The sequence below is a fragment of the Acanthopagrus latus genome, chromosome 19 (assembly GCF_904848185.1).
Source record: "Acanthopagrus latus isolate v.2019 chromosome 19, fAcaLat1.1, whole genome shotgun sequence".
NCBI classification, from domain to species: Eukaryota; Metazoa; Chordata; class Actinopteri; order Spariformes; family Sparidae; genus Acanthopagrus; species Acanthopagrus latus.
This window is the reverse complement of record NC_051057.1, coordinates 8,281,627-8,306,121: the sequence shown is the minus strand read 5'-3', so window position 1 is coordinate 8,306,121 and position 24,495 is coordinate 8,281,627. Positions and strand designations below refer to the sequence as shown.

Genomic DNA, 24,495 nt, shown 5'->3' with positions numbered 1-24,495 from the left:
TATTAAGGCAGGAACTGTTGCTAAAACTATAAGTTACAAAGCAATTAATTCTGCAGTTGTTACTGTATGTACTTATGTAATTTACCAGAAATGGTCTTATAAATCACCCTGTGATGAGCTGGCGACTTGTTGGCAGTGTACCCTGCTCTCGCCCAGAGACCCCATGAAACCCCATGAAAAGGGATAAAGTGGTTACAGACAATGGATGGATGGATGGATGGATGGATGAATGGATGGTCTTATAAATCTGAAAGCTTCCTAAACTGTATTTTCTAATTTTCTACCTCTGGTCACAATAAACAATGTGTTGTGGGGCATTTCTGGAATGAAGGGGAAATGTGACTTGGTCATTGTCAAGATTTTCCCCATCTGACAGGAAATCAAACCAGCAAACTCTAAACCATACGCACGTCTCACTGTCCCTGAGGCTGCCATCTGCTGCTGTCACCCTAGCAACTTTCAGTTGCATCACCCTTTGCTGACTGCCTCACCATTACTAAAATCTGCTTTGAAGTACACTCCCGACTGTCTAAAGCAAAGCCTATCAATTATTTTGTAAAACAGAATGTGGCAGATTATTGTAAGAAAGCACAACATCCTAGAAACTAGAAAAGTCAAAGCAATGCCAAGGACTTCTTCATTATTAAAATGAAATGTAAAGGAATCTTTTTGGTGACTAGGATCATAGCAAGATCCTATGGAACGCACTGGAAGTCGGTTTGGAAATGACTGCCCCTGCTCTCTGAACCATGAGAGGACAAGATGTAGCATGAAACCTGCTCTGCCCAGACACTGACTTGTCGCACAGGAATGGCTTTTATTTACTTTTTGCCAGTGGGCATCCAGGACGAGCATCTGATATCGTTCGGTGGGACACAGATTGAGTCTGGCTGGCTAGAAAGGTTGAGAGGGCTGACAGATGAAGCCTGGTCTGGATCCATGCTTTCACTAGAGTGAGCCAAGAGATACAAGGAGCTGACTGTCTTCTGGACTGACCCCTGCTTCTAAAAGGCCATTAGCTGAGGAACCCTGGAATCCTCTGTCCCCCCAGCAATCTGTCTGTTGGGTTGTCCTAAAGTGTGTTTCGGTCAACTTGCCTTATTGTGTCATGTTTCAGGATATTTAGTCATTTGCAGGAAACTGTTGAAACAAGGGAAGCCACTGGGAACAAGTGGAGTTATCTCACACTGTTGGCAGATGATTGCAGTTCTCATAGCAGGTAACTTTAAATGCAGTTTTATTTCTCTTTCATGCTTTTTAAAAATGGAATTAGAGAGGATGCTCAGTGTTATTGCATGACTGGATGACTGGTCACATCCTCCCCGAATATTCGAACAAGCCCTGAATGCTCCCTCCCAATATATTGATATGAAAAATATCAACATCAATATCAATAAGGCAGTTTGGTCAGCGGCCTTAAGCTTCAAGCTATGATGCTGTACTTGCCCCTCTAGTATTAGTTTGGCATGTTAAGGGTTTGCGTTTAATTCAGCATGAAGCTTGTTGACGCGCCCCTCATACATTAAGACATATTGTGAATTTTTGCCCCAAATTTCTTGGTTAGGTGTGGGAAAAGATTAGGCTTTGGATTCTAGAATGATGGAAATCATAGGAAATCATGATCATAACGGATCGTGTCAAACTGCCATTATTATTACTGGTTGTAGTATTAGCTTGTGTTGAACTTCTGCGTGTGGTTTGTCCAAGTGACGGTGTCGTACCCAGTTAGAAGCCATCGTTTGACTGCCGTGGATACAACTGATGTCTAACATGTAAGTATTTTAAAATGTACTAAAATGTGGGAAACTAGAATGTAATATGATTGTTATGTAGGTTATGTCACTGCTGAATGTAATACAAAATGTTGCAACATAAATGAAAAATGTGTTTATGCTTTGTTTTCAAATGTTTTTGTTTTTTTTCTGTCCAGTGTGCATGTGAAAAGAAACACCTGTGATCTGTGGCACGATCAGGTCCAGGTCTCAACCGCCTGGAATGTAGCTGATCCAGTGTCTGCACAGAATTATTAAATGTGTGTTTCAGTGTCAGTGAGGAGCAGTGGGGGAGTATGTTACACTGAAACAGTTGATAAAAAGAATTTTGCTGGCTAAATGATGCATTTATCCTGCAAGTATCCTCGGTGATCTGCCAGCTCAGGTTGTGTGAGACCAGTGGATTGAGGACACTATGGCTGGCAGACCCTGCATGCCCACTTCTTCCCATTTTATCACTCCAAAATCATTCCCAACTTTGTCACTGTTTGATTTGCTGGCTGGGAGAGACGTGGGGGCGCATGACAAAGCTAATGGGTGGACCCGAAGGAGAATTTCCAGCCCCGTGATTTGCTAATCGGGGGCTGGTTTCCTTGTCGCTTCCCTGTAATCGTGGCTCCGGTTTGTGGAGCTTGCCCAGCCCTCCTGTCTGCGGACGCACCAAGTGTACCGACTGCACTCTTTGCGCTTCGGTTAAAGCCCGACTACCTTCACTGTGAAGGCTGGGCACTGGGAAGGAGGATCGGGGGCCTCGGTGTGGCTGAAAGAAGAGGCAGAAACTCCTCACTTATGGCTTTTTTGTAGGACAGCTTCCATCATCATTTGGGATTGTGGACGGGACGTCTTTAAGAATCACCTGAAGTCGCCCAAAAGTTTTACTCACTTGTGGGCGCTCAACCATGGAGATGCAAAGGTGGTCCACAAGGTGGAAAACGAAAAGGTGGCTTATGGATTCCACTGTAACCGCATTCATCACTTTATCCCTGGTTCTACAGGCTGCCAGTGTCACAGCAGGTAAGATTATTAGGGACCAAATGAACTTTATCTGGCCGAAAAGGGGGACGGAGCGGCGACCGGCTGGGGAGACTCGCTTGCCGATGATGGAGCTTGGGGGCGTCACAGATTTACCTGGACACAGCGGCATCATGTTCACTGTGCAGTTCAGATTTTCCCGTTCTTCAGCCAAAGTAGTTACATCAGTGCCAGTTCACCTGCGCCGTATCCATCTAGATGAGTGCGCGTTAAGTGGAAATCACCAAACGAAACGCGCAGACACGGTAAAACTGCACCCAGCTCACTCCTGTAGGGAAGTGGAAGTTAAACTCGGTTTTAGACAGCACACGCTCTCAGCGGAATAGCTTCAGGTGCACATATTCTGTTGGCCAAAACACCATGTTCACTAACACGCACCTTACTGTGGGCTACTTTTACGCATGAATGGAAGCCAGCCGCCGCGAGGATGAAACACCTCGCCTAATTAAATTGATCCCGAGCTGCTGGTATGTGCTTTCTGCAGCCCTGCATGTCTAAGACTGACTGAGGTTGAAAGAAAGCTCTTGTTTGTAGCGTGGTCCGCTCGGTGGATGTGGACACGGTTAGCAGGGTGGGTTTCCTCAGTCAGACTACACAGGACATCTGTGTCAGACCCCGGATCGGATTACATGTCACTTGCAGTCGAAACCACGGATGTCACTCACTGACTTGTAATTATATTGCTTGCCGAGTGGAGTTGTGTGATATTGTCCTTTTTTTTTAAAAAATTTTTTATGTTGACCTGATTTATTTTTGTGTGTGTGTACTCCCAAGAAGCCAACTTTTCACAGATGGCTACACTGGAAATGTGACGAGGGGGGAAGAGTATCCAGGATAGATGGTCAGTTGAAGGTTATGAGACACACACATTTTTTTGCAGACAAAGGGATGTTCTGTTAGTGAACTGTGCAAGTGTGATAATAAGTGGGTAGTAGTGAAGTGCATTTTTTTTTTTCTTCCAAAGGCCTCAGTGGACCTGTCAGTGCAGAGTGCAAAGCCCCTCTTGGTCTGCAGGGGGCTGAGTGGTCAGACAGGTTCACCCTATCTCCACACTGCCCTGGTCCACACCGAAGCCCAAAAGCCGACTCGTGCACCCCCACCCCTCCCTACCCAGTGCCCTCGCTCTTCCCCTCAACTTTGCACTTAGATGTTTGGTCGGCTGCAGGACAAGGCTGTGTTGTGTGAGCGGTGGGAATGCTTCCCCTCTAAGTACTGAGCAGTTATTTGATGATGGTCCTTGTTGCACTTCCCTATGATTTCAGAGCCTTCAAAGAGCAGGCCTGCATATGGGCTTAGCCTGCAGCCATAATGGCCACAAGTCACAGGGTTCGGGATTACATGGGCCCTACACCTTGGCCTATCGACAGCTCTCTAATGATCTATTTGGCATTAAGATACACGCAGAGAGTTAAAATACACCTTGTGTCTCCATAATGACAATTCTCCAGGATGGAAGTTTGCTTGGAGACCTTGTTTTTCGGTTAACATAGGTGTAAATTTCTGATACGGGTTTTGAAAATCCTTCACAAACACTAAATAATTTCATTCTTGCCCTTTTAATTCATACGAGACAAATCAGTTTGCCTCACTCTCTATGTATTTACCTACTCTCAATTTCTTGCTTTTATAGTCCATTGTTTCCTTTTGGGATTAGAGGCTGATAGTTCTGAAGGACTGGCTGGACTGGGATCATGCTTCCAATTAGAAATCTGACTTTTCCAATCTCGTCAACTCCTGCCTCTGTTTTTTAAATGTTAAGTATTCCGCTGCAGGCTCTGTGTTCCACTGTCTCAGTCAGCCGGAGCGGTTTCTGCAGGGTGCCCTCTCCATCTAGCAGTGTACAGACACGTTTTCTCAGCCCCCGGGGCGCAGGCTCAGATGTGCATTCCAGCAGACAAAGCTAGCATTTCCAGAGTCCTCTTCCTAATGTGCACAACCGGGAATGTCAGCTAATCAGCTCCTCGCTGGACCTTTGTCCTGTGTAGCTGTCATATATTATATAGTCATAGGCAAGCGTTTCGTCTGCCACTCAACGCAACACGCTTGGAATTGTGCTCAAACTAATTCAGCCTCAAATCCTATTTATTGTAATGCTTTCTTCGATTACACAGCTTTTGGGGATTTACACAACACCGTGTGATAACATGCTCTGATATTCATATGGAGGTGTGCGGTGAAAGGGTTGATGAGAGGAAAAGCAAGGGGAGAAGCGTGGAGGGGGGAAAAAATGCTTTGAAAAACTGGGTAGGTCTCGGTGAAGTTCCTCTGGTATGACACCAGCATAAAGCTGTCTTGTTTTAGCCGGCAGCGTGGTGGAAGTTGAGGGAAGGAGAGAGGGAGAGTGGGAGAGAGGGGGATACATAGAGAGAGACATTCTGGCTGGAGATATTATTAGAGTCTCAGGGAGCTGCAGGTGAAAAGGTCCTCCTCCATTTACCAGCCAATTTCACCTTTTTTTTGTGAAGCTGTAAGGGCTGAAAATGGCATAGAGGAAGGGGGATTAATGATATCAGTATGCTCAAGTCTTACATGTTCTGTTATGTCATGAGATGAGACAGACTTTTTTTTTTTTTTTGGCCTCCGTGCTGAGAATGGTGTTACGTTATCTCTTGGAACACACTTTTGACATCCAAGTACACCTGTTAACATGATGGAGATTAGATCAAATTAGGCAATCTGTGTCGTTGTGGTGATGTGTCATGCTGCTCCTCCCCGCCTTGTTTGCTCCTATCATTTGCATAATGGTATTCAGATGGTCCAATAACTGAGCAATACATGCTGTCTCGCTTGACCTCAGGGCCGGCTAGAGTTTTCTCTGCACCACACTGAGGAAGGTCCAGGAGTTCTGCTGGTAACCATATGGCCTGTTTGCTCAGCCCCGGGGGCAAACTCACACCAGCTCATCAGATGCACTCTTGTAAAACCTGTGCACACTCATTTGGCCACCTTAATGGATTGGCCGGTATTGACGTTTTCTCAGCACCTCTGTGTGAGGGTCGTAGCCTGGCCAAATTGCCACATCTGGAATATATGAGTCCTGGAGTTTGAACTGAAAGTAGCTCTGCAGGAACTCACAATGAGGTCCTCAGTTCACTGTCCAAAGAAAGTAGCTGGTTCATCCTCACAAGCTACAAAAATGGCCGAGTTGTCCTTAGTGCTGGCATTCCTATGGAGTAACAGTTTGCTGACTTTGCTCTAACGTATTTCTTTTTTTCCCCTGATGTGTTTACACAGTTTTGCTTATCTTATTTTCTCTGTCCTCTGTTGAAATGGGAGTTAGTAGGATTGACACTGAGGACTCTCATATATTCAGACTCACTCACGCCACACAAATTTCCCCAATTGTTGTCTTGTTGGTAAAGTTCTGCAGATTTCTTTTTTTATTTAAAATCTTTGCATTTTTGGACTGTGTACAGTTCAGAGTTTTGTACTATGCCGACTGATCGAGACCCGCTCCTTTGTCATCATCATGATCCGCATCTGGTACCTTGCAGGTGTTGTATAAGAGAAGGAGGCCAGATGTATGCCAGGCCCTTGAAAATGTCTTCAGCATGATAAAGTAAAGACAGATACCTAAAAATATCCATTCAATATGTTATCCTGCCTGCCATCCATAGAAACTCACAGTTACAGCAGGATTTGTGTCTACTCAGTCTGAATCAAACAGCATTGTAATCAACTCTAACTAATGAGTAGATACTAATACTAATTTGTATGAGCAACGCTTGTGGCACCTTCATGTTCATTTCACGTTGAAACAGGAACTTGTCCCCAAACCACCAGCTCTTCTGAACAAACAAAAGCTCAAAGGCTCGTAATTTGCCTTTTCCCTGCGACAGCTGGAATTCTGACCAGCAGCTTCACACGTTTTTTGAGATCCCGTTGTATCAAGAAGTTAAACAAAACTTTCGGAGTGATATGACCTCCGAATGCCAACCAAAACAGTGGCTATAGAGCCGCCAGAAAAAGGCTTGCTGATGCCTTTAAACACCTTGGCCAGTTTATTTACCCCACAAAACAGATTAGCATTATTACATTTAACAGTTGGCCATTGTATTGCCCATTTATTCAGATACTGCTCTGTGGAGTGAAGTAGGGGGCATTTTTTTAATACATCTTTTTGCCACTTACTATACACTATACGTTATACTATTTCAGCAAAATGTGGTATATAACAATATAAAAACATCCTTTAGGCTGTGCACTAGCACTGGTATTGAGTGTATTCTTTGAAAGGGAGGTATCTAGATAACATTTATGTTCTCATTTATTGCAGCACTTTAGTCTTAGGCCACGCAAGCACCTTTTATATAAAGTACATCAGATTTAAGCCTATTCTGACCCTTGTCAAGGTAAACCTATCCAGGTGTTACAGAAGTTGATCCGTGTTGGCACATTGTTCATTATGCTCCTTGGTTGGTCTTTTTCCACAGGAAAGCAGCATTTCCCAGCTAAACTTTATGCAGATGTGTTGACGAATGTTTGTAAATGAATAATTGTTATTGTATGATAGTTCAAGTTGATCACAGATTAATGGGTGTTAATGTTGATGATACAGATACAAATGTGCCATAGTGCCATTTTGATGACAGGGAAATAACTATTGGTACTGGTATGGCTGGTCATTATGAGGGTGAAGTTTGGTTAACTCTCTTTTTGAAAGCTCCCCATATATCAAACTTAAAGTTAAAATGCTTTGGTATAGTATGCATTTAATGTTCACCTTTGTCATCCATGTGTTGGTCATGGTGTGGATGCCAAGCACACCTTCCACCAAATGTTTCCTCCAAATGCCAGTGCTGCAGCCTAACTGTATTTTTGTCTGCTCCCCTGATCAGCAGAACCAGTGGATGTGCTAAAGGTATTAGAATTTCAAAATTACCCCGAAGGAGTGACGAAAACATCAGGATTTTGCACAAACCGAAGAGCATCAAAGCCGGACTCAGCTTACAGAGTTGCCAAGCAGGTCCAGATCAGTGCCCCCACCACGCAGTTGTTCCCTGGTAAGATGCACTTCTCAACCTTTAACCACTTTCAACCATCATGTGTGAATGGGTGTTTTGATTGTATACTTCAGAGGTGTCCTTGGACGGTGGATTCTCCAATTGATTGTTGTTTTTTGGGAGTCATGCATGTAAATGATTTCTGTAGATCTAAACGAGACTTTTGATTTAGATGACGTTTAATTGGGTTTTACTTTTGGAAGTGCACAACACTGTTATACTACCTCACATCCTCTCAAAGTGTTTTTATTTCATTTATCAATGAAGATAAGCACAACACACTTTTATGAAGTAGTTGTATGCCACATCAATTACACAGTATGATAAAACCATTTCTTTTTAACGTAAAGGTGGTGTTTTTCCTGAGGACTTCTCCATCCTGACCACACTGCGCCCCAAGTCCGGCATCCAGTCCTTTTTACTGTCCATTTACAACGAGCAGGGGGTCCAGCAGCTTGGTGTTGAAGTGGGACGCTCACCTCTCTTCCTGTATGAGGATCAGACTGGCAAGCCAGCACCGGAGGACTACCCTCTCTTCCAAACTCTTAACCTCGCTGACGGAAAGTACGTCAGATATCAAACACTCACTCTAGTAACATCAGATTCACACTGGCACACATTTAATTCTGATTCGGAAGGAATGGGTTTGTGTTATGACATGCAGGGAGGGGAGTAAATAGGGGAGGGAACTGAGGCTTTGAATTAGAAATGCTAGGTGGTGCAAAAGGAACATACCAAATGCAATCCAACGGGACAAAAAACCAGCCCATGCTATGTGGAGCTGCATTGATTATTTAATCAAAAGAAAACAACTATTTTTGTCATTTTTTAAGTACATATATTTACGAAAACGTTACCTGGTTCCAGCTTCTTAAATGTTCAGGTTAATTGCTTTTCTTGTCCATTTAATTTAAAGATGACAATTTAAAGATGTCAGTTTGGAATTTAGGAAATTGTGATGTGCATTTATGACAATTTCTGGACATTTTATAGACTAAATGATTTATCTATTAATCATAGAAAATAATTATATTGATTAATTCATCATTAGAATAAGTGTTTTTAATGGCACTTTGATCATCTTCGAACTAGTTTAATCACAAAAGCATTCAAACACCCCAAAATTTACAGGTTTCCATTAAATGCCTCATCTTGATAAAAGCAAGAAAACAACCCAGATCTTCTCAGTGTTGCGCCACAGGTGCTCATGACCGGATTATCCATCACATCAGGGGTCCGCGGGCACAGAGACAGGTCAGAGAGTGGGAGACACTGGATTATTGGGGCACAGCAGGGACTGCTATGGGCAACCTGACCCCATCCATGAACTCACTGCCTCTGTTATTTTAGAGTGGGGGAAAGGAAAGAGGAGAAAGGGGGCTGTCCTAAACTTCCTTTTTGCCCCCATGGATTACCTCACCCAACCAGAAACAGCTCTCCTAACCTTTTTCGCATAAACCTGATTATCTGCTCCCAGGTCCAGAAATCCCAGAATTCTCACTCAGAGCTTCGGCTTAGCTGACATGAGCCTGTGTGCAGGGGCAATTGGGGTATAAATAAGCAGATAGGCTGCTGGGAAAATGCCTCATTCAAAATAGTGTTTTATAGTGTCTTACAGTGTTATTAAAGTTTTCTGCACTTGCTGAGCATGCTCTGCGAGGACAGTTTGTTTTTTGAGCTTGTGAAGGAAGTCATAACCGGGTCACAGTATTTTTATGACCCAGATTGGCTTAAAATGAAATCTAGTGTGTACAGAGTTATCATGATAGATGGAAGCTCGATAAATCCCTCAAGAGTCTCATGTCAGCAACAACTCTGCTTCATGTGCAGGTTACAACAAAGCCAGCTTTGTAGGGCTGTTTTGTCCAGTTTGTAGTTTTTGTGACCCACTGTCTAAGGAGCAGTGTTCTCTGTAGAGGATTTTTAACTCTTTTACTTGGTCTGGGTGCATTCCAGCTCCAGGCCTTTTCTAAATCTTTGGTGACTACAGCTCAGGCTGCGTACAGCCTGCAATCCCTGTGGATGTATTCATTGTTACTAAGAAGCATACGCCAAGCTTGAAAAGAGAAGCACAATGATGATATTGATGAGGTGAGAAAGAGCATAATCCCTTTCTTTAAAGGGACAGGGAGGTGAATAGAAAGCTTTCAAGTGAGCTGTTCCACTGTATACCATCAGTTTTGCAGCATTTAAGCTCTTTAAACATGCTCTTCAAAAGGTTTTGTTTACATTTGCTTTTTTCATCTCCTGATCATAATGCACTTCAATAGTTGAAGACATTGTTTAACCCCACTGAAGTCAACATTTCCTTTTCTGCCAAATATGGTGACTAGTAATCCTTCCTGTTGTACGGCTAAACCCAGAGATTGTTGCACGTTTATTTTCCTCCTAATCCACAGTGCATGCCCTGGAATGTGTCTATATGATGTAGCTGTGTCCAAAAAGGACTTCATTTTCATAATTTATGAATATATACTAATATGATATCGCATATGCATGTGTGCCTGTAGTAAATGCTTCCTATATTGCCATCTTGAGCTGCATCAGTGCCAGGTTTCATCTTCCACCTCAGAACAATGTTTTGACTGTGTGTCTCCTGCTCTGGCAAGGCAGGCCTTCCTGGATCCTGACACACACTTTCCACAATGTTCACCATGTCTGTCATGCCGAGTAACCCAGAAGGAGGATTAAGTTTGGAGTTTAATGAGTGTAATCCCGTGTTAAACAGGGCCAGAGTGTGGGGCCAGGAATGTGGTCCACTGCTGCCTGGTATGCAATAGCCCTTAAGTGCAGTGGCAAACGGTCCAGAGGCAAAGGAGGTGTCAGACTCACGTGTGACACCGATTAACTCTTTGTATCTATAGGTGGAGGTCCATTGAAAAATACCAAACATAAGTTTGAAGTTCGAGTTTCTCAGAGCATTTACTTCTGTCATGAACCACACTGTACATCAGAGTATTCAGAGTTTCTTTCTCTGTGTGTTGTGTTGTGACATATTATAGGTGGATTATAATCTCATTAGATGTGCTCATAGAATAAAAACACATGTTTCACATAAACATTTGACCCACAAAGTGTTCGTTATCCTGATTTTTTGAACGTCACTTATGTTACATCATGCTCTAGTTTCAATGATTACATTTAATATGGTACACTCGCAATGTGTTCTCATCAGTGCCATTCATCCTGTCTGACCTTGGCTTCTTTTTATTTTTTACTTCTCCTTGTTGTGTCCTTGACCAGGTGGCACCGCGTGGCCATCAGTGTGGAGAAGAAGACGGTCACCGTCATTGTCGACTGTAAGAAGAAGTTCACCAAAAGTCTCCTCAGGAGCGACCACGCTTCTATCAGCACCGACGGCATCACAGTGTTCGGCGCCAGGATCCTGGAAGAGGAGGTTTTCCAGGTGAAGTTTTTTCAGTGGGGAGGACTGTAGGAACCTGTTAATTGTGACTGAGTTGCTTAAGCTGCGTATGTGGTGCCATTGCTATGTTGCGTATTGACATGCTGATTAGAATTGGTGCAGCAACCCTCTGTGACTGATGAGGTGCCCTGAAAATCAGTTGTATTTACTGTGTGTCCAGATTCTTAATGTTGCAGTATGTTGCAGTATTTTGAAGTGCTTCGCCTAAGGGGTTTTTAGTTTGAGTCCCATTGAGTCAGACGCTTTGATGCTGCCAAAAAGGAATGTGGAGATGATAGAAACCAGAGCGAATCTGTACACCTTCAGTCAGTTCTTCTGATTTTATGAGGAAGTCTGCATATCATACATGTAACTGAGATATCTGAGGCCTTTTGTCCAGGCTGGTGGACAGTAGTGTAGTTTGGCGACATGCAAAAGAGTCCTAGCACAACTTTTCAAATTGATTTACTGTTTCATAAGTACTGTTCATGAAAAGTAAATAACAATCATAGTACTGGAAACTAGCACACATATTAATGTGATTTGGTTGATAGATTTGGGATTTGTGACAAATCAGGTGAGGTTCATCAGCTGTTCATCTACCCAAACAGTTAGTAACTGTAAATGGACAGTGATACATTGGCTTCAATGCTTTCTTACTTGGTTAATGTAATTTGTGATATTTTCTGCGATTTGGACCTCAGCCATGTCAAAGCAGTTGCACTTGGCTGCCCTTTGTACATTATTATTGCTTGTTTGTTTGTTTTTTTGAGTTTTGCTGCAAAGCACACATGAGCTTTTGGTAAACTTCTCAGGCTTCTCAGATCCTTTGTTAAAGCTTCTCTTTACCTTGTAATTAGAGACAATTAGTGCCACCCGAAACTTCACGTGTAATAGGTTTACCAAAAAATAACTGGCCTTGTTGAAATATTCTCCTGGATTGACTTTTAATCTGATGGCTTGCATTTACTTGAAGTGAAATGGTTACAACCAAAGAATGGATTTCTGACTTGATTAGATTTGTGGCAAGTGCAATGGTAGTTGTATTTATCTTCACTGTTTATCTCTGCTTCACATATTAGTTGGAAAAAAATGTTATGATCCTGTCATGTAAGTATGTTTTACTTGGCACAAGAGAAGAAACACTGCTGCTGTTACAATAGATCAGCTGTGTGGTTTGACATGTTTGAGTGTCTCCAGTCAAATACAAACATCTATTTTACCATACATCCATTTATTGTGATTCAAGGAGAGTTAGCATCTCTGGTATAGGAGACATTGTTTGTTTTTGTTACTAGGCCAGTTCATGCACTATATGTTTGATACATAAAATAGTATGTTTTTATATGATTTGCTGTTTGTAAAAATGATTATCATTTGGCAAATTTCTCAATCTCCAGATTCAAGATTAATTTATCAGTCATTATGCAATACATGATTGTTGCATGATGAATTATGATGAAAAGCATACACAGACTGATTTATTACTAAATATCAGGTCAGAAAATTAATTCATGGTGGAGTGTTGAGGATGAGTTCAGGTGTCTCACAGCCTGAGGAAAGTAGCTGCGCTGTAGTCTGATGGTACTGCAGCAGATACTTCTGTATCTCATGCCAGAGAGCGGCAGGGCAAACAGGGTGGATGGGTGGATGGGTGTTGTCATTTGGTATCCTTTGGGCTCTGTGTAGACATCTCACGTCACTGATTTCGCTGATGCTCAGTAGATTCAGTAGATTTAGTCACCCGCTGCAAAGTCTTCCTGTCCTCAGCCATGCACATAGCACGCCAGTTTCATGTTATATTTCTCTATATTCTGTGAAGTTGACAAGAAATTGGTGCAGGAATTTAACAATCTTCAGTTTCCCATCTCCTTGACATTGAATAGTACATGATTGTTGTTTTTGTCCTGATATGAACTCTTATAGTTGTTTGTAATGCAGCTGAGGATGGTGGTTTGGTTCTGTATACTTTACGAGTTCTCTCAATGTCTGAGAGTCATATACTGTATAGCATGAACAGGAGGGGGCTGATCACACAGCCCTGGGGGGCTCCAGTGTTGGACACTAAAGTAGAGGAGGTGTGAAGCCAATCCGAAATGCCTGGGGTCTGTTTGTTTGGAAGTACACTATCCAGTTGCTGTGTGGTAGCCTGGAGTGTATAGTTTTCAAGGCAGGTTCATGGCTGTGATTGTATTGAATTGTGATTTGAAAAAAACCCAAAAACAAACAGCATTCTGAAAAAGTCAGGCTCTTTTAGAGGGCTGCTGTTTGACACAAGAACTGGGTTGTTAACATGAGTACCTGTAACAACTCAACAGACATAGAGCCAACAGAAACCACAAACCAAACTCAATGCCATGTAAGACACAATTGACCATTTTTCAATAATAACAAAATACTAATCATACAAACCTGTTTCATGTTTCAGGTTCAAACTTAACATCATAACTTTCTGAGATGTAGAGATGGCTATCATGTCCTTAGTCAGGGATTTTCAGCCAACATAAATAATGACTCACAATGGCTGAATTGTCATGACACTTGTGGCCCTCGCTGGCGAGAAGTAAAGGTCACTGTAAGGTTGTGTGGGGGCTGTGTGTGCCTGTGAGAGAGGGCTGGTTTGTTTATGGGCAGCAAGAATTACTGGGCTTTATTCTGTTACCACATTTGAATGATTGATGCTGCCACTCTTGTTTTAAAGCAGGGCATATTTTCTTGGCAGGCCTTGTCTTCACCACAGGGATAGAGAGAGTCCCTAATATATGTGTGTGTGTGTGTGTGTGTGTGTGTGTGTGTGTGTGTGTGTGTGTGTGTGTGTGTGTGTGTGTGTGTGTGTGTGTGTGTGTGTGTGTGTGTCTGTGTCACTCATTAAATTGTACTTCAGATTTTTGTCTTACATTTTTGCTCTCTCTGACCGAGTGCTACACTGAGGTGTTTTGGATTACAACATGCCTGTGTGCAATGATGCAGTGTAGGTAAACAGATGGATATTATCATTGTAAATAAATGACCACATAAAAATAAAAAAAAATCATTAGGATAAAACAATAGATCAGTTTGTTGGACAGCAGTTTTTTTAGGGGCAAAGTTTTAATGGTAGATTTGATTTCAGTTTTGATTAGATTTATGAGAGGGCACTGAAGCCAGCATTTGTATGAGACAGTGTGTCCACTCAGAGGTCTGCCAGTGGAAGGGCTGAAAATAGGAGGCATAAGTCAGTTAACAGGGTCTTCTCTGTGTGGTTTTTGGAACAGGTCTCCTGTCTGTTCTCTGTCCCCGCTCTCCTCAGAGATCCACGGGGCCTAATGCATGCTGGGAAATACGGGGAAAGGAAATACCATGGCCTTCTGCATTCAAGCCCCTGGTTATACAGAGAAAATAAATTAATAGGTGAAATTAGTTTTGTTGAAAGGTATGTTAGTTTTTTTAGTTAGTCACTATAGTTGATGTGATTACACTATAACATACATATATGAATTATGAAGGAATGTGAGAAATATGTGGACAGTTCTTTTGACTTGGCAGTAAGTATTTATGTACGGTTTCATATAAAGGTTTGTGTGTACTCCCTTTTTTAACCACTGTGGTAGGTCAGTAGATTTAATAATGAATTCAATAATAATAATAAATAATTTGCCTTCTCATTGAAACCCTGAGATTTGTTTTCACAAGTTGACCTGCATTTTTCATAAGCGTCTATTCATACCATACCTGGCCCAGGTTTGAGGCGACCACCGTCGCAAAGGGATCTGGTTTGGATGAATGGGAGTCTTTCATTGCCCCGTTAGGCCTTCCTCATTTCCTCTTCCCCTCCCCTCCCTGCATATTCTCCCCTGCTCACCACCTCCCCCCTCCCCCATCCACCCTCCCCACCTTGAGGCCTCCCTGCTGTGCGAAAGCCATGAGACCGTCTATTCATGCCTGGCTGACATTACCTGTCTTAATTGAGCACCCTCATATACATACCTTCTTATTCCATCTACTCATGGGAAACAGTCATCGGAGCTCATTTTGTCTAATATTAAGGACTAGATGGGTCTGAGGTGTTCTGTTTCTTAATGCTACACCAGTATTTCCAGAAGATGCATCTTGTCTAAAGTTATTAGTCTGCTAGACTTGATAGATAATAACAAAAGAAGAATCAATGAGAAGGGATGTCAGACAGTGTTTTGAAGTTTCCAAATGGGTTTTATGACTGCCAGTAGATTATAATAACATGCAGATAGCACATAACTGGGCTACTGTATAGCTCTCTCAACTGTTGAAATTGAAATGAGATGTTTTCTGTCTCTGTCCTTTAAGGTCATGTTTTGGACAGTTGACCTAAAACTGTCTGGCTGAGCTCCCTTTGCCTTTTCTTGATGTTCTTGTTTCCTCTTCTCAGGGAAACTGTACTTTATAGACTTTAAGGGAGTGACTAATTGTCCTATGGGTCTGTCTAATTACAGTTAGCTATTGCTGGACTAAAGGTATGTTGCCCTAGGCAAAGGTATGTCAAAGGACTGATGGTGATGACTACTTGTGGTTTTGATTTTGCTTGTGATGCCCTGCACTCGCCCTGTAATTATAGCATGCAGTTGGATTTTAGTCTAGATAAGACAAACAAGCTATCACAAAAAATACATGGACACTGTTCATGCAGCTCCTCTGCTTATACCATGCACTGCTGTAACCTTTGACCCCTTCCATCTGTATTTATATCCCCTGGTGCCTTGTGGTTGGCATGAGGTCAAAGTAGAGAGTGCTTATAGAGAAGGAAGTTGAGCTTTGTACTGTCAATTTTCCTGTTTTCATTTGTCTGTCAGAGCACTTCAAGGCCAATGTTACCGCATCCTAATGTACCCACCTGACGGTAAACAGCTTGAAAAATGTATTTCAGAGGTGATGAACACAATGTAAGTAAATATGTCAGAGATCTGATTAAATTAAATGCAGCAAGATTAGTCAGTTCACACATTTTGGATTTAATAATGTGTAAAAACACTGATAGTTCTGAGCAGACACAACTTGAAAATGTGCAACTTTGGCCTTGACGCAGCTACCGCTCTCCATCTGTAGTCACACTCTGTGGTCTCACTCATTGTGCCACACACAACACAATCTGATTGGCTACACGTCTGGATCAATTGCCTATTAATACTCAATAATCTAACTAATAACTATCAAATACGTGTATTGGAGTAGAAGCATAATCTTTGCCTCCAAAATATATTGGAATGGCTGTTCAAGTAACTGAAAATTTAAATGCTAAAATAAAGTTTGAGTACCTCAAAAATGTGCTTTTGTGCAGTAGTAAATTGCACTTAGTTACATTTCTCTGTCATGTGCTAAATTTTGACACACAGTTTTTCATCATAATCATCGTTCTTCACCCTCTGATTTTAAGAATCATCATGCCATTGGATGTTTTTCAAAGGTTGATGCTGCATTCAAACAGCAAACTCCACTTAGGTGCAAAAATCATGCATAACAGAACAGCAGATATAGCAGGTAGAAAGAAAGGATTCACAGGTCTCAGCTGTTGATCTTGACCCTGGTTCTCTCCTTTTGCCTCTCTCTTTTCCTTGCTGACCTCTGACACTGCTGTCATTAACACACAGGCTCGTCGGCCTGTTTCTGTGCTGCACTGAGCTCCACTGTAGCCAGGAGGGGCATATTTTGGAGCCCTGGCTTTGCTCCAAGTTGCCAGGGGCTTTTATTTCAGCAGTCCGCAATGGAAGACAGGCCCACAGCCTCGGCATAACTCTCCCCAGGTGTTTCCCAGCACAAAACATCTTTTACCATACCAGCTGCTCTCTCTTAATCCCTGACTGTCTGTCTCTGGAGAACTCCTGGTGTTCTCTTCCTGAGTTGACATCAGCTTCTCTTGTGTCTTTTCTCCCATTTGTGAGTTTGGTCTTGTTTGGTAGGCAGCTTGGCTTCAATTTTGACTGTAAACACAGGTTAATGCACCATTAATGGTAAGGAAACATACCCGTAGGGTTGCCTTTCCTAGAAGAAAATAATTAGAACTGTAAATACTACAAGTTAAGGCAAGCAGCTAGATGATTATCTGATTCTTATAGGTGTTTTTGTATCTTTTAAATCTTAGGCTTGATTGTTTTCATTTATCAGCTCCCCCAGGCATGATCATTTGTCTTACTGTTTCCATTTATCACTGAATGAGTTGACATGTAACTCATGCCTTCCAATGAAACAGTCAACTGTTTCCTAGTTGTGCAGCTGATCTGGTCTGGGGGGTTGAACACCATGTCTCCACAGCCTATTTGTGTGCAGACGGGTGGCTCTCAGACATGGACTAATTAGAGCTGACTCTAGTCAGGGTTCAAGCATTCACTGTTGGTCTTAGGGTGACACATGAGGTAATACATGTCAACTTAACTCAGGCCGAGGCTTGATCTCTCTCTTTCTGTTGAGCCTTCCCAAACACACATACACACAGACACACACGCACACACACACACACACGCGCCTTAACTGAGGCCTTTTCCGACTTGGCACCTAGGTTTACCTACCCATGCCCACTTATCAGGTCAGTTTTGTCTTTTATTGTTCAGTATGATAAATGTTTTCATGTGGTGCATATCATCATTCTTCCTACACTGAAAATCTAAAAACACCTGTCTGCTCCTCATACTCTGAAATGCTGTTTTATTTTAGTCACCAAAACTTCAATCAGAAACAGACAACTTTTCAAATTCCCTAGTCCTACTGTTTCCGTGTGGTATTGCTGTTGGCGCTGCTGTAGCAAAGACAGCATCGGCGACATGGCTACCACTAATGGCCTGGCTACTGTCCAGAGCAAAAAACAGCTATAAGAATCCCAATTTGACCTCTCGGGTAAAAATAACAGTAAGAGTAAGGGTAAAACACCTGGAGCTGTATTCATGAGTAGACATGTTTTGTTACTTCCTGATCTAGTTGAATAAATGCCTGTTTGGAAGCATCTCAAGTCCCACTAATAAGGGGAAACACATGTCAGCGAGGGAACAGACTTCGACACAACACCAGAGCTCCCCGTTGAGTGTATGCCCCGCGTTCACTCTTTTTTAAACTCACTTTTACTAACTTTCTTTTATCACTTTGCCTCTTCACACTCTTTGCCTCCTCCATCAGCAGGGTTCTTTTCTTGTGTATAGAGTTTCCACAGGTATTCCAGTTGTGCCACTTGAAAACAGTGCTTCTTAGTGCGTTGTTGTGAATTGACAGAGGCACTTCCTTTGTGCTTTAATTCGTTCTTCATTTTTGCAGGAAGAATCCAGACAGTGATGGTGCAAATAGCATAGGGAAAGTAAGATTTAAAGGGAACCAGTCTACATGCAGATGATGTCATTTTTCTACAGCCATGACACTGTGCACTCAGTATTTATGTAAGCAAAAAACTGGCAATCGACAAAAAAGTTGTCTATTGCCAATTTAAAGTGATTGAAACGTATCTGTTTGTTGAATAGCCATTGCTGTAGCCCTTTCAATATATTGATAAATTAAGCTCATTTACCATAGAGACATTAGAGGAGTATTGGTCTGGTAGTGTACACGCCAGCAGAAAATGTGTCTCAGCTGATGTTTCAGACAGGAGCGAGTGGAGTGGGATGATACCATGATTAGGGGGAAACTAGCACAGTGTCGTCTAGTCTGTCCATGGACTGTTGGGAAATAAAGGCAACCAGTCAAAAATGCTGTGACGCTGACTTTGATTTCCTCTGGCTTCGTGAATCCCTTTTTGTGATTATCATTCACTAGCAGATATTTCCCAAGACGAGCAGGATGCTTTAACTTAATGTGTGGTCACATTTGTTGTCAATGTGGTTGATGTTGGGAGAAGAATTTACGAACTTTTCCATTGGAATCTGTTGTGATATATTCACATAAACTAACTTCAGCTGGCTGCATCTGAATTGCCAGTTGCCAGACCGTTAAACAACCTCTGAATGTTGTTAACTCTTATTGGAGTTTAAGTTAGAGCAAGAAATTCTGGAGAAAGACAGGCGATCGTTGTAATGTGTAATACTTATGCTTTGGGTTGGTGACTCGTTCCTAGCCAGTGTCTGTATTGGGAATAAGACTCAAAAATCAATTATATTTGTCTAGAATTGCTGACTCCACCTTTAACATTGCTCACATTCATTAGCTGCAAATGCTTGTGTTCACCCAAATTAGAAGCAAATTGTAATTTTGTGTAAAAATGAAATAAGATGCAGTATAATAACTTGGTATGAGCAAGAGAAGTGTGGATGGCCCACTAAACCGGAGGGCTGGAACTTGGCATAACAGTAAGATAGGATAACGCATTTGAAAATATGAAGAATGGGCCTAAAACCCTAAGATGTAGTGGGTCTGCACTGGATCTTACTTCTAACTGACTGACAATAAACGCTTTCATCATCAGAGATGTATTAAACCAGTGACAGGAATCCAGTTGGAGCAGCACTCAAACCACCGAGAGGCACCCAGGATAAAATCTCTGCGCTGCCAAACTAAAGCTGTGCAAGGAGATGTTGATGGATGGTTACACAGAGAAGGTTTTCAAGAGGCACTGCTTGTTTTTCAATGGGACAAGCCTTAGCACATGGATGTTTATACTGAGGTTCATGTTAAGGATCCATAGATGTAGTTTTAACAGAAAAAGGACACACACACATTCTCGTGACAAGTTCCAGCCTGCTTCATTTCTCTCTTGTTTCACTCCCAATCGCCTCTTCTGCCTTTCAATGTACATGTCCCTGCCGACACGTGCATTAGGCTTTTACCTCACGTATCTGTGTGCTCGCCCGCTAAACCTCCTAACCAAAGTAATGCCCTTTCAACCGCCTCAAAGAAGAACCCCCCACAACTGTCTTTACAATGTGTATAGAGGCTCAAAAACCAGCCCGCAGGAGCTCAGTTCAAGCAATTACAGCCTCCAAAGAAAGATCCAGATGCTTTGGCCAGTATGTCGCTGTCTTGTAGAGAGCTGTGTGCTTTGGCTGTAGGTCTGATAACAAGGCGAGACAGTGCTGGAACAGTGTCAGGCATTGTGGTATACCATCCTGACCACAGAGAGATTTTGGTTTGAGTGATTTTCCCAAACCATGTCTGATATTTTAAAGGTTTTACTCTTCGACCATTTTTGTTTTATTTTGACAGACACTGCTTATTGTTGTTTTTTTAAGTTACATTTTCTGAAATAGTTAATTTTAGCACACTCCCTGACCTTTGACTCTCATCACCTGTGTCACCATAATTAACCATGTGATCTTGGGGGCTAAATCTTCAAGTTTGTGTGTTAGAAGGTTGGGGGATATTTTATAGTTGAACTAAAACTTTAGAAAATAGTACTGCAGCGGCAGATATAATGGCAAATGCAGAAGAGTCATCCTCTGAAAATGTATGTATCATTTCTTGTTTGTCTGCTAAAATTCTTACTTGACATATTGACTAGGATATGAAATATGAGCCATTAGTGTGGGCCAATGTTTTATACAAGCACATTTGCATGATACTCTCATATCCGGCAAAGACTACTGCTGTTGCTCATAACAACGTAAGGCTGAAGTCTTCTAACACCCATGGTCATGCCAGGTGTTGCTTGTGTCTTGATGATACATGTTTATTTGATTTCCTGAGGTAAACCCTGGCGCTGATAGTAATAATTTTCCCGGAGTCTGCACTAAGTTTCCTCCCTGCCCCGTGTGAGCATGGGCTCTGTGTCAAGCTGTTTAATCATACAAGGGGGGGGATTAACTGACTACCAGACCCTGTAAGTGTATGGGACCCGAGAGAACACATCTGCAATTTAAGATTTACATTTATGCTACACCCAGTATGTGTGCGAGCAAGACGAGACACGACCTTCCTGTCTGTGCCGCCCTGTCTTGTCTGTCGCTGGTGATCTGATTTCATCAACCTTTTTAAATGTAATTCAGCGTTGTGAGCTCTAATATCAGCTGTACATTTTTGAATCTGTTAGGGAAGATTACATATGCAGTAGGTGTAATTCTTTCTTAATGAAGACGGTGAACTGACTCCAGTGTCTTTTTCTGTTTTCTGCAGGGTGACATCCAGCAACTCCTGATTGTGGCGGATCCAAAAGCGGCATACGACTACTGTGAACATTACAGCCCAGACTGTCACACTCCCCACAGCGATTCCCTACAGGCCCAGGAGCCAGAGGATGAGGTCAGTCAACCAAGGGGAGAGGGGGAGAACCAGTCAAGGCTCCTGATTAATTTCAATTTTCTAAGATTAGGGATGCAAGTGTTTTCTTTTCCATCTCGGTATTGCTTATACCTAAAGTAAACATGCAAAACAAACATTCAAGTTTCATTTGCAGCCATATTAATCTTATTTTGTACTTCTTCAAAAGGGGTTCAGTATTTCAATGAATGAGTATTAGACTAGGCAAAGGTGGGGTATTTTGATATATGATTTACGAATTCCGTTAAGGGATAAATGAAGTGTTTTGATAGTTTCCTGTGTATTGTCTTTAAATGGTAAATATGCACTAAAACAGTACCAGCAGCCGTTGAATCATCTCATGGTGCTCATTTGGCCACACCCTCATAAGTGATGTCATAGCAGGTGTCCTCCATCAGCTGTCAAAAGTAAACTACCTGCTGCAATGTCTCTGATGGGAGGTGGGGTGAGATGTACACCTTGTTTTGATCCAGGGTAAGCAGGGTAACAGCTGCTGTCTGACATGTGATATTTAATGTATATTTACCGTCTAAAGTACCAACATGAAGATGGTTTAATTTACTGATCATAGTGCAAAAGCTGAGGAGTAAAAATCAGTGTTGATCAACATAAAGTGTAAAATATTCAAGTTATGATGAAAGATGCTCATTGGACAACAGCTTCTCTCCGATCTTTTTCTCTGACTCTCAGTTGTATTTTTCAAACCCAAGGACGCAATCGATACGCCTATAAACCCCAACTGCTCCGAATCTCTTTTCTGTGAGTGAGAGCTGAAGACAAGACCAAGCAGCAGCTAAGGATGCAGTGGAATATATGGATCTCTGTGTTTCTCCATAGATGTATTAAACATTTTAAGTACTCGCTGACTTAAATCTGCACTAGACTTAACCTCAGAGATTCATCTTTGTTGGATTAATGTGATAATCGGAAATACACATGGCGCCAAATACCATAACCTATAATTTTCAACATGTTAAACACGATGTGATGATCAAGCTTCTCTTCCAAGGTGTATCAAGGAGTGACAAACTTTATGACTAAAGGTCAGGGTTTTCTCTACACTTCATATTGTATAGTTTCAATTCAGCTTCTTTGATAAGGAGCTGCTAGAGAACTGCTAACTACATAACTAAAGGAGGGTGCATTTCTTCAAATCATGCCCCTCTAATCTAGCTGGGCTTAAAAGCCCTGAAGCATGTAATTTACATGCTTGCAGTGAGAAAGTTCCATTACGATATCCCTGAAATGCAGCTGGTATTTTGGTCTTTGAGGTTTCCCTGTTGCTTTCCTCTGTTTTATGAGCTTTTAAACGGCCCATCTGCTTACATGTTTGTCGGATGAGACCCACATGCCTAGTTTTAGCACTTATTTACTAATTTGTTTACATGTTAAGAGCTTTATTTGACTTGGTAAGACTGTGTGTTCATTAGGTTAAGATGTTTTTTTTAGCTATTGGACCATAAAGGTAATGTATTATAAATGAAAAAGATTAATACATTATAGCATTACATTGTGTGTCTTGTAATATTTCATAAAATGTCAAGATTTATAACGCACATTTACATTCTTCAACATTCTTAACCATTCATCAGTTATTTCCACAATTCAAATATATTTTGGCATTAATAGTAATTTGCATTTTTAAGTGCTTTTAACTTGTAACATGCTCAGGATGATATGTACTACACGTATCATCTTCTTGCTGGAGCCTGCAGCCTTGATGCTAATGCTAACACTTAAACATCTCTTCGTCCCACTCTTTCACTCTCTCTCTCTTCCTCTCCCCCTCTCTCGCTCTTTCTCTCCCTCTCTCTCTCCCTCTCCCTCTTTCTCTCTCTGTCTCTTGACCTCTCTAGTACACTACTGATGATTTAGATTACTCTCAGTTCTATGATTACTCTGAGGGAGCCACAGACATCGTTCCAACTGATGAGTATTCTGAACCACAGGTAAATGAAAAAAGGAAAGGAAAAACAGATGTGTCTCCTATAATGTCTCTTATTGTCAGTGACCAGTCCCATCCCTCAGTCTGTCCTGTGTGTTGTCTGTGTGTCTAAATGGTATGTTTATGTGCACACTAATACTCTAGTAACTGGGAGTGTAGTTGTCATGATAATATTTTGATTAGAATGTCTCTGCCATAAGTGTTGATTTGCACTGCTAAATTGAAAGATTGAGGCATAATCTAGTTGACCTGACCTGGTTATGCCTACTCTGATTATGACCTTACAGTCAGGCAGCAGAGGCAGAATTATCAGTGTGCATGTACACATACTGTAACAGTCCTCCTTGTGTCTGTTTTATGAAGCTGCTGCCTTCTCTGACTGGTAAAATTCCACCTGCTTTGAGTGTTTTTTGCATTCCAGCATGTCTTTAAAACTATTGTATTCATTACTTTTTATAATAGTGCTATTATTATTATTATTATTATTACAATAGCTCTAAAGAGTTGCTGAAAGGCAAATCCTGTGTTCTATTTTTGCATCTGTCCCAGAAATATCCTTATATGTGCCCCACAATTCTCCTGTATGTCACATGGAAGGCCCGGTCCGTCATTGTTGTACAGCACCCTTTCTGTCCAACTGTCACTTCATCAATAGCATGGTCGGCTTGCTGATTGCAGCTAAGAAAGTTGGTGTACCTGTTCAACGTTTTAAAATATACCATATGCAACTCCTCTAACTGGGCTAATACTGGAAGGTGGAGCCCATGGCGCTTGACAGTTGGGGTGGAAAAGACTCTGTACAACACTCACTGATTGTGCCTTTGAAATCATTTCCACTTTTGAATGTTCCATGTTTGTCTTTGTCGCCGCCCCCTCTTCCAGAGAAAGAAACGTAGTGTCTCCATGAAAAAGAAGAAGACCAGAAAGTCCCTCAGTAAAACTAAGGCCAGGCCCTTAAACTTCTTGGCTTCCAAAAAATCACCAGCTAAAAAGTTTGCAGCTAAGAAGAAGCAACAGATGCCTGGCTACCAGGCCACAGCGCCAGCACGACCCCGAGGCAATTTTAGGGTAAACGGTCACGTAAAGAAAAGACCAGATCCCATCAAGATCTTCCTGCCTTAAAAGGAAAATCTCTGATGGCAGACTTAGAGCTCCCTAACCTCT

At 41.9% G+C, this 24,495-nt stretch overlaps 1 protein-coding gene across 10 annotated transcripts in view; it reads left to right on the top strand.

The window, feature by feature from the left end:
- The first annotated feature begins 2,166 nt into the window (after positions 1–2,166).
- Positions 2,167–24,495, top strand: part of col11a1a (collagen, type XI, alpha 1a) — an 80,470-nt gene continuing 58,141 nt past the window's right edge. For 2 of the 10 annotated variants that reach the window (XR_005071451.1, XM_037078968.1), the window contains exons 1-7: positions 2,167–2,786; positions 7,643–7,807; positions 8,158–8,371; positions 11,051–11,213; positions 21,243–21,368; positions 23,243–23,335; positions 24,214–24,399. Coding sequence is in view for 9 of the 10 variants with exons in the window: in XM_037078968.1 (XP_036934863.1) it covers positions 2,672–2,786; positions 7,643–7,807; positions 8,158–8,371; positions 11,051–11,213; positions 21,243–21,368; positions 23,243–23,335; positions 24,214–24,399 (1,062 nt within the window). In the remaining variant the exon portion in view is untranslated. The remainder of the gene's footprint in view (positions 2,787–7,642; positions 7,808–8,157; positions 8,372–11,050; positions 11,214–21,242; positions 21,369–23,242; positions 23,336–24,213; positions 24,400–24,495) is intronic. The other 8 variants (XM_037078973.1, XM_037078972.1, XM_037078975.1 and 5 more) reach the window with 6 other exon arrangements.